Source organism: Rhamphochromis longiceps, linkage group LG23, assembly GCF_057381845.1.
Source record: "Rhamphochromis longiceps isolate RC_006_pf linkage group LG23, R_longiceps_female_GT1.1, whole genome shotgun sequence".
NCBI lineage: Eukaryota > Metazoa > Chordata > Actinopteri > Cichliformes > Cichlidae > Rhamphochromis > Rhamphochromis longiceps.
The window spans coordinates 32,930,325-32,940,882 of NC_140578.1; the positions used below are offsets into that span (position 1 = coordinate 32,930,325).

General features: G+C 41.0%; 1 protein-coding gene across 3 annotated transcripts in view; it reads left to right on the forward strand.

The window, feature by feature from the left end:
- xirp2a (xin actin binding repeat containing 2a) overlaps positions 1 to 10,558 on the forward strand; it is an 86,230-nt gene that overhangs the window by 63,100 nt on the left and 12,572 nt on the right. For all 3 annotated transcript variants that reach the window (XM_085399514.1, XM_085399517.1, XM_085399516.1), the window contains 4 exons: positions 7,915 to 8,052; positions 9,510 to 9,590; positions 9,759 to 9,828; positions 10,180 to 10,283. In XM_085399514.1, coding sequence (XP_085255640.1) covers positions 7,915 to 8,052; positions 9,510 to 9,590; positions 9,759 to 9,828; positions 10,180 to 10,283 — 393 coding nt within the window. The remainder of the gene's footprint in view (positions 1 to 7,914; positions 8,053 to 9,509; positions 9,591 to 9,758; positions 9,829 to 10,179; positions 10,284 to 10,558) is intronic.

Sequence of the window (10,558 nt, forward strand, 5' to 3'; positions counted from 1 at the left end):
AAAAAATTAGATGAGCTTATAAAACATAACATATTATAAATATTTTAAGCGAGGTTTTTCAACCCCTTTTGCTTGTGACCACTAATGCAGGGTTCAAATTACACAATATCAGCCTGATATTAGCCAGGAGAACAGCTCAGCGAAGCTGTAGACTAAAGCACTGATGGGCCATGCTGTTCTTTTACTATGATCCAGAGACTGGTGCAAAGTAGGTTTTTCTTTCTTACAATGATGGCCAGTACTGTGCGCGCACTTCAGATGAAATTGTTACACAGAGTGGACTCTGCCATCTCCTTCCTGAAAGACATGTTGACATTGGTCATGTTTTACAGCCAACTAAGGCTAAGAATTTATGACTCTAGAGCAGTAAATTTATGCCCCCACCCTGCACCCCAACAGCACACAAACATACTGTTTGTGCTGCCTGTCTGCACTCTACATGGATGTCTGCACCTTTCTGCACTCTTTCCTTGCTGATTAATTTGAGAGTAAATATTAATCTACTATATTACCAAAAAAAGTACCATTAGCGGACAATGACAAGCAGTAGAAGAATTTTATAAACCATTTCTTTAAGAAGGAAACTATAAAACACTGAAATCACCCATCGTAACTGATCCTAGCTCGCTGAAAGCAGAGCCAGCAGCAGCTTGCCTCACACGCTGGTCTCAGTTTAACATGAATGACCAGAGGTGTATTAACAATGTACATGCCAAAACACCAGAAAACACTACTTGTCCCTCATCTTGCCCAGCTTCAGTCATTGTTAACAGGAAACGGACACACCTATAAAATATATACAGCTAGTTTCTTCTGAGTATGAAAACAAGCTGAGGGTTCAGCAACAGCAACAATTACTAACTGCGGCTACAAGACAACAGTAATATAAAGGATGACCCACGAGGGGCCTTAGTATATTTTAATTTATGTCTGTTTTTAGATGTAACTTTGTGTTGTCTAATTAGATAAGGTATTGTGTAGCATGAACCATGCAATACAAACTAGTATTTAATTGGCCCATGTGTCACTCCTGGTGTGTGCAAAAAACACCAAAATATACAAAATATAAAAGGTACTTCTGCATCTTTTTAAACAAAGGTGAACAGAAAAAAACAGCATGATAACTGGGTTTTTTGTTTTTTAATTTAAAAGATAGTGAAATGACCTCATTGGCTGTCTATTACAGGCTTTGGTAACAATGTAATAATACAATTGATAATAGATTTCCAGCCACTGTCAAGACCATGTGGCCCGTTAGCAAATGGGACCCGAATGCAGAACCAAGAGAGACTCAGTGAAAAGTTTACAGTCTTTCTTATGAATTTGTTAGCATGGGGAACTGAGCAAAGGTAAACACTGGGAATTTCATCTTAAAATTTCATCTCGTTCAATGATGATTATAGTCGTCCTACTAGGTGGCGCTCTAACCATTACTGACAAATTATACTGGCATATCAAACCTTTCCGAGCTTGACTCCCAACTGATGCCTGCGATGTTTGGGAGAGATTGGACATTGTGTTTTTGAGTGACAGCAGATTACTGTTTTTTGGCGAGTGATTGAAACTCCACGTACCGCCATGACCACCCCGTTTCGCCAAACATAAAAAGCTTCTCAATTTAACATCACAACGGTCTTTAGGTTCCATGCGTCCATTTCATGAGATTGTGTTGATATGATGAAATCCCTAGGAGGAGTTTGTCAAAGTACGAGGCCTGAAAAGAGGGGAAAATGTCGCCAAAATTACACTTGAATTTTAAAATGGCTGACTTCCTGTTGGATTTGGGCTATTGCTCCAAGAGACTTTTTTGTACATCTTGATATCTTACATAAGCTTACCAAGTGTTCAGACTCATAGATGAAACAAAGAGCAGGGGCTGGTCTTTTGAAATTTTGTAGGGGGCACTGTGGACCCATTTTAAAATATTACATGAAAATAATTACATATCAAGAAAGCCGTCCTCACATTGGAGGAGTGTGCAAAATTTCAAGAATTTGTGAGCTTTCCAAGCCCCTCAAAAGCTTCTTCCTGTTTCAGGGTGAATCAACTTGCCACCTGGGTGCGCCGTTCAACTTAAACTCACAATTGTCTCACTGAACCATCAAGAGGGACTGATGTTTATTCTCACTACTTTTCAGGTTGATCTAAACAACCTGTGAGGAACAGTGCATCAAAGTATAAGACAGACTGGATTTCTTTGAGTTATAGCAATTTCGTTCTTCATGGCAAAACATCAATGTTCGCCATGCTGCTTGGGGTCACACCCTGCTGTGAAAACTCACAGTTTTCAATGTATTGCCAAGTCCAGCCCCTTAATGCTTTCCTGGAGAAATTTCAGGCTACGTGGGTCACCCACCTCTATCTGGTTGTTCAGTCTGACGTCACTAGCCGTGTCTGGACCTAAACTCCGCTGCAGGTCCATATATCAAACGATCACTATGGCATTACTGAGAGTTGAAAAACTGTCTAAAGTCTTTCATCTTTAATAAAATGATCAGCGTTCTGCTCTACCAGGTGTAACAATTGAGTTTAACATCCAGGCATCCATGAAAACGGAATTTATGACATTTAATGGAGTTAGAAGTTAGCAGGGAGTTAGCTTGCTAGCTTCTATCTAAATACAATATAGCACGTCCTGACTGCGGGGTTTTGGAAACAAATTAAAACGTACAGCTCTGTTATCACTTCCAGCATAAATGAAGACAGAAAACTAAAAAGCAGTGACGTTTGTAGGGTTACTGAAGTTGGACTAGCTGGTATATAATGATGTGCTACGTGACCGCTAGCGACACAGCTATGTTAGCATAATATAAACAAGCTAAAGTTAACGTGAGTGTTCTCGGTGGTCAGGAACAAATGTAATCGCATGGCAGGATGCTGTAAAAGGACCAAACTTCAGCCAGGAGAACAACTGAGATAATCCATCCACAATACGAGGTTAGTCATTCATATACTGCTGCATGGGCTCGGCTGTAGTTACATCCTAAGGTTTTAAAAACTGAGCTTAAATAAATGATTAGCGGTAATAAAAGCCGAGGGAGGTCAACAGTGATCACTGACTGTTTTAGGAGCTTTTTGAGATCAAATAGAAGAAAATACATAACATTAAACATGTTAACAACACAAAAGCCATATTAAACGCAGACTACTTTAGACCCGGAAGTAGGATTCGTCGCGTCGTCACTGAACAACCGGATACTGTACCCCAAAGTGTAAAACATGACATTTCCTGTTCCCACTAGGTGGCGCTGTTGCTGCTGTCAAATATAGCAGTTGAAATATGTTCAGGGGCGGAGCCTTATCATATGTCAGAAGCAAATAAGAATTTCATGGCAAATGATTAAAATTCGCCATGGCGCCACGGCCACACCCTTGTCCGAAAACTCAAAAGCTCCGCAATTTAATATGGCCCAGGTGTGTAGTTGAGACTGACCAAATATGAAGCTGATCCAATCAAATTTCTATGAGGAGTTCACAAAACTTGGAAAAAAGGCATGGAAATGGCTAAATAACCTTCAATCCAAAATGGCAGACTTCCTGTTGGGTTTGCGTCAATGGTCCCACTGACTTTTTTGTTCGTCTCAGCATGATACACATGTGGGCCAAAGTTCATTCATGTAGCTCAAATTATGTATTCGTAGGACTTCATTTAACAACGCTCCAGGGTCATTTGTACCGCCGATATGTGAAACCATTACAATACAAAACTTTTCACCAGACCTGACACTTGTGCAAAATTTCATGAGTTTTTGAGCATGTTAAAGCCCTCAAAACGGCACTTTGTTTTGCCTGAATAATAAGAAGAAATGGAGCAGATACAATAGAGCCTTCACACTCTCAGTACTCAGGCCCTAAATATACGACCAGGAAATCAGAAGTTTAAACAATGAGGTTAGATTTGGCTTTGAGAGAGGCAGACTATCTGGTGAATACTGGATGGATCAGGTGGTCGTGTTATACTTGGGCTAATGATGATGATCAGCAACACTGTGTCAGACTGAGCGTGAACAGAGAACTCTGCCCACTGGGGAGGATAATGCCTGAAGGAACCGTAACCGGTAACCAGGAGGAAGGATAAACCGGATCAACCTGGATTTTTTATTCTATGTGTGTATTATAGTTCCATTCGCTTCCACTTATCCTTTTTCAGGGTTGCGGGGGGCGCTGGAGCCTATCCCAGCTGTCATAGGGCGAGAGGCGGGGTACACCCTGGACAGGTCGCCAGTCTGTCGCAGGGCCAACATACAGGGACAGACAACCATTCGCACATTCACACCTAGTGACAATTTGGGTTATCCAATCAACCTATCCCCACTAAGTGCATGTCTTTGGACGGTGGGAGGAAGCCGGAGTACCAGGAGGGAACCCACGCAAACATGGGGAGAACATGCAAACTCCACACAGAAAGACCCTGGCCTGATGGTGGAATTGAACTCAGGACCTTCTTGCTGTGCGGCAACAGTGCTAACCACCGTGCCACCGTGCTGCCATGTGTGTATTATAGTTATAAGATTTATTTTGATCACTTTTTTATTAGATGTGAGACTAAAACCTTTTCAGTAAACTATTTCAGTCAGCATTTAACCAGTGGATTATGTAAAAATCAAGGTCTAACACATTTGTTCAATTTGTTACTGTACAAAATGATAGAGCAAAAAAAAACTACCATGGCCTACTCATTGTAACTGTAGGCATAATTTAAAGAAAAATAGTCATCATCAGAGCTTCAAACATTATTTCTTCTTTAATTAAACCCACAAAAAATGAAAAAAAAAACTTCCAGAATATCCTTGAGTCATTAGTCATCATCAAGGACAAAAAAGTCTCAGAGGCTTAGAAGAGTCAGCATGTAATTTTAAAAATCACTAATTCAACTGTGGGAGCAGTTTTGTAAGCCAAGGCCAATACGGTAAGCCTGCTCTGTTTCTAAAACAAAACCGTACCTGCTGGAAATCACCTTTTCCTTATTTGTAAAATATGCTCTTCATCCTAAAGCACATAAAAGCCTATCACTACTTCCCACCATTTAAATGTTTTACAGTAAACGACAAGGTTGAAGCAGCTGCAGTGAAGTCTGTTAATGTTTTCTTTGCCAGACAACATAAGAGGGGAAGGATGGAGGCTTCAGTTTTTCATTAAAACCATCGTCAACTTTCATCTGAAGCTGATAAATAATCAATGTGGAGCATTCATCTGGTCACTCTGGCATGTTTCCAGAAGAGAACCCACCTCCCACTATCACCCTACTGCACGTGACAAACCAGAGCATGCAAACTATAAACACACACTAACAGAAAAATGGCTCAAATAGCTCCATGATGGTGATTTCCACTGCATAAACTCATTGCTCGTCAGGGGTCTGCAAGGCAACAAGCACTAACATCACTGTAAAGCACTCCAACCTTAGCTGACTCTCACGTGGTGTCTACTGACAGCTGCATCTGGATGTGTATGCATATGTGGGTGTGAGGGGAGCGGGGTTGTGGGTCAGTAGCTGTGAATACGAAAGGGAGTAGGTTACTCACCAGATGGAATTTCCATGGTTTTTTGCTCTCCACCTTTTACAGCTGTTTGTTATGTCAATATACACGTAACAGCATGCTTAATAATAGCAGAGGTCTTGATCAAGAGTATTCATTAATAATATAGCAAGGCTGTCTATTCAACGAGTCACAATACATAGAATACAAAAGAATATGCCCTGTACAAATTGTGTTGATAGAAATGTAATCAGGGTGTCATTACAAAGTCTGTCTATTCTTGTAGTATCTAAACTATCGCAATTTCACCAATGTAGCTACTCATAGCAGTTATTAAGAAGGGATCTGCCTAAAGACCTGCGAAACATCCAATATGCAACAACAAAATCATCACAACACATCTCGGGCTCACTTTTTCAGGTTCAGTATCTCATTTGTTGAATTAGAAATATGAAAATGTCATTTTTGGTAAAATGGTAAATGGCCTGTATTTGTATAGCGCTTTTACTAGTCCCTAAGGACCCCAAAGCGCTTTACACAACCAGTCATCCACCCATTCACACACACATTCACACACTGGTGATGGCAAGCTACATTGTAGCCACAGCCACCCTGGGGTGCACTGACAGAGGCGAGGCTGCCGGACACTGGCGCCACCGGGCCCTCTGACCACCACCAGTAGGCAACGGGTGAAGTGTCTTGCCCAAGGCCCAAGGACACAATGATCCAAGCCGGGGCTTGAACCGGCAACCTTCCGATTACAAGACGAACTCCCAACTCTTGAGCCACGATCTGCCTCAGCACAAAACAGAAGCTCCTGTCAGACATCATAGCAGCAAAGATGAACAGGCACATGGCTCAATACCAGTCCCCCAGTGGTAATCGAAACAACTGAGGCCGTGACCCCCAAACTGGGCGAGTGGTTTATCAAGTGATCCCAGGAGCAACATCCAACATCTTTGTCCAGAAGAGTGCAGTCCTAGGAACAGCAAAGATACCCCGCAGGACCCTCAAGCTCCCAGGTCTCTTTTAGAGGACCTGAACATAAAAGACTGCCCGCGGGGCAAGTGTGGATTTTTTTTTATTTGGAAGGTAGAGCAGGTCATCCACTAACTGGAAGGTTGGTGTTTTCTCCCTGGCTGCTACAGTCTGCATCGTGAAATATCCTCGGGCAAGAGGAAAGGGTTGCTCTCTGATGTGTTCATCAAAGTGTGAATGCATGTGAATGTTACATAGAAAGTACCAGTCCATTCCTACACTGTCAATTTTACAAAAGTGCTCTTCCTACAGGTATATAGTAATTCGCAATCTAAATGGCTCGTGACTTCACTACATCTAGACGTCAGTTTAAAGGAGACATATTCAATACATTCCGAATGTGTCTCTAACATACTCACGTGGCCATGTGAATGATTATCATTATCAATATCTGTTGTAGCAACCAGAACTGCTCTGCAATAACTTGCAAATATCATAGTAGCCCTCATTTGTATAAAAGAGGGACGGTGGCGAGTCAGTATGTTACAAATACATTCTCACACACAAACACAAATACCAACAGCCACAAACTTGGCAATGTATGCAGAAGTCAACATATAAATGTCTTACTTAGGCTGTAACTAACAATCCCAAAAGGAGATTATTTTATCAAAAAGTCAGATTGCATTCTTACCCAGATCTCAGAGGGCGAGAATGCTTTCTCGATACAGATGTGATTTACTCAGTGATCATCAATCGTCCTCCTTTCCTTTCTTTGCCAAGAAATTGTTACTTTGTAAGCTCTAGTTTAAAGAATAATTCCTTCCTTGCGTTTTATTTAACCGAATAATCTGAAAGACTATATTTTCCACTGCTGTTTCAATCTCTGTTGCACTATATGCAAAAAGCAAATGAATTCCTGCTGGGCACCTGCATGTTTCTCAGGTTTATTTGAAGATACATCCAATCTTTACAACCTAGAGTTCTAAAGAAAAATGAATGTTAATGGCACAGCAGTGATTTCTTGGTTAAAAGAGCACTTATAGTGCCTAGGATTCTGAAAGTATTAGCATAATGCAATTTCTTTCACTTTTTTGTACTAGCATAATGCAAACAAATATAACATAACACAAACAGTGAGAACAGAGTTTAGTTTATCAAGGTAAGATCCAATCCCCTGAGAGAAACAGCAGATTGACAGTCTGTCCAAAAGCAAACGATAAGGCTTACACAAGGTATAATGGAATTTAATCATAAAAGTGGCCACTTTCATTCAGTAAATATTATTTTTTATGAGCAAAAATACACACAAGTGCCACAAAATAAGTCTTACGAAACTTGTTTATGCCAAACATGGAGAAAATGGGATATTATTACCATTTGACCGTTTTAATCTATAACACCTGTGTAGATGGACACTCTGGGGTGATTTTTGCCATCTGCTTTCTGCTGATAGATGATGCATGAGTCAGAGGCTTGTTCGCTGCCTGGAGGGCTGGCCAGTGTGAAGAGACAGTTTGAGAACCAGGAGTTTGCCGCCTCCTCCTCTCAGTCTACCATCACCCAGGTTCACTTCCAGCAGAGATCTGTCCAGGTGAGACCATAAGCATGGTCAATACATATTCTATGTGTTGACAAGCTGTGATGATTTTAGATAAAACAAAAGATTAGTTATAGTTGTTATTTTCCAAGGAAATATATTTCATACATTTGCTTTTTATGATCAGATGTAATGGTGCATTTTAAGCCGTTTCCTCATCACAAGGGGGTAGTTGAAGGCACACCAGGTATCTGTCCACATTTGAATGTGGAAGAGTTTTGCACCAAACATCCGAATCTATGCAGTCCCAAAAGGAATTTTGGTATTTTACTGGTGCTGAGCCAGCAAAAAATAAAAAATAAACCACTACACTATGGAATTATGTCACAAAAGCAAGAGTGGAAAATCTGAGGCTGAAGTATGTTTGTGATATGGACTGCGTAACCTTTCCTAAACTAATGAATTGTTAGAGATAGTGAAGGTGGCAGATGAAAGGGAACATTTTTCTTCTTCCTACATAACTTGGAAAACAGGGCTTCGCTGTCCTGTCTGATCACAAGCTCCGTGTAACGTGAGAAACGTGAAAACGACTGGATAATTTGAATTCTACTGTAGCGTTTTATTGGAAAACCTTTGCTGGCATTGCTGAGGTGTCGTGGCAGGTCAAATCAAAGAGGGCACCTTCAACTTTGCTTGTCCATGTGACTCTGTCATCCAGTGCGTGAGGAAAATGCCAGAACGTGTTACTAGCAGCTTGGGACAGAGGCCGGATCTCAGTGAAGTAAGGTCAATTCCGGCCTTTCATACATTTTTCCCCATCTGCTCATTCAGGCGTGGAAGCAGAGTGGATTCATCGAGCCACGAGGACCTTGCTGAATGCTAAATTTTACATAGTTGTACATGAGGGGAAATGTCTGAGTGTATTTCATCGAGTGGTTTTGCCTTTGCTTCTATGCAGCAAAGGCAAAACCACTTTCCCCTCAAGTTTTTTTTTTTTTGTTTTTTTTTGCACAGGTGTAATATTGAATGCGTGTTTTGCATCAGGAAAGCTCGCATTATGACATAAGTGGTTTTTGAAGCACAGAACCCCCTCCCTCCATGTATCTTTCATGTTAACAGCAGAGGATACAAGCTCAAATATCATCCATCTCTTTCATCTCCTTCAAAATTGCATGAATCACAGTGGAGGAAAAGGCTGATTCAGTTTTATACAATTTTTGTAATCTATTGCTCCAACACCAAAATCCTCCTTTGGCAGCATTCAAACTTAGCAGCTCCCTGAGAAGCAGCATAGTAATGGAAAAACATTTGTTACCGACCACAGAGTGGCTTTATTAACCTTTTTCATGGTCTAAAAATTGCTTCCGTCCCGCTGTTTCCAACAGCTCGCAGTCATGAGGTGATAAAACTTCTTTCTTAGTGTGTGTGTGGCTATTTTTTTAGCTGTGGGAGTGTGTTGGCACACTGAGAAGGGTTCAGCATGTCCACATTCCCATTTTTCTGTTTGACAGGAGATGTCAAGCTCCTCCGAGGTGACAGCGAGAAGCAGTGCCAGAGAGCTCACCCCCACCACAGCCCTCTCTCTCGAAGAGGTATTTGTCATAAGTTATAGGGTAGCATCCTACCTGTAATACACACAGACCTTACTATTAATTCTTTAGTAAATGAGCCTTATACCGAGCCTTTTATATCTCATTGACTAAAAACAGTCCAAGGCTTGAGTGCAGTTGCCAGTATACTGTTGATTTGTCTTTTCACAGGCGAGCCACAATCAAAGAGTCCACCAGAACGACGCGGCTGCCAGTTACGGAAACCACTACAATGAAACAGGTTATTCTGCTCATGCCTTTTATACTGTGATTTACAGGTTTTTATCACAGCACCCCTTATGTCCTGCATAATAATAATTGTTCTCTCTACACGCTGAATAAGGGAAGAGCTCTGAAAATGAGATGGAGTTCTGATGATTTTATATTCAGTGCATAGCAGCAAATCTAATCAGGGCAAAGTCAGGAAAGTAAAATATTGGAAAGGGAAATTGGGCAATCACCACTGCATGGTTTCAGAAAATGAAAACTACTCAGGTTTTTAATGAAATGATTTATTTCTCTTTCCAAACCCCCTGAGCTTCCCCACTACGAATGACTTAATGAGGCAGCCTTCTTCTCATGTCTAATTCAGTTATGCTTGTCAGAGGAGAGGACGTACCAAAGGTTTCCACTCAGGCTTTGAAGCAGCAGTATGAAAAAACGATTGAGGAAGCTACACCAGCCAAGGAAATTAAGGTAATGATGCTGTCTGTTTATCGAAATAGATGATAGTTTGGGTTGTTTATTAGGTATCAGTATGAGGATATGGCCACATCATGAAATCATCAAAAGGAAATTGCGCATGCCATGAGTTGATGGGGAATAAATTGGATTGGATAAAAGGCCTCATGTCATTACACAGCTGAAGTCTGACAGTTTCACCGTTAAAGAGAAACCCCAGAAAAACACACACAAAAAAGAACGGTCGCATTACTGTCTGCAGTTCAATGAGTATTTCAATCAACATGTGT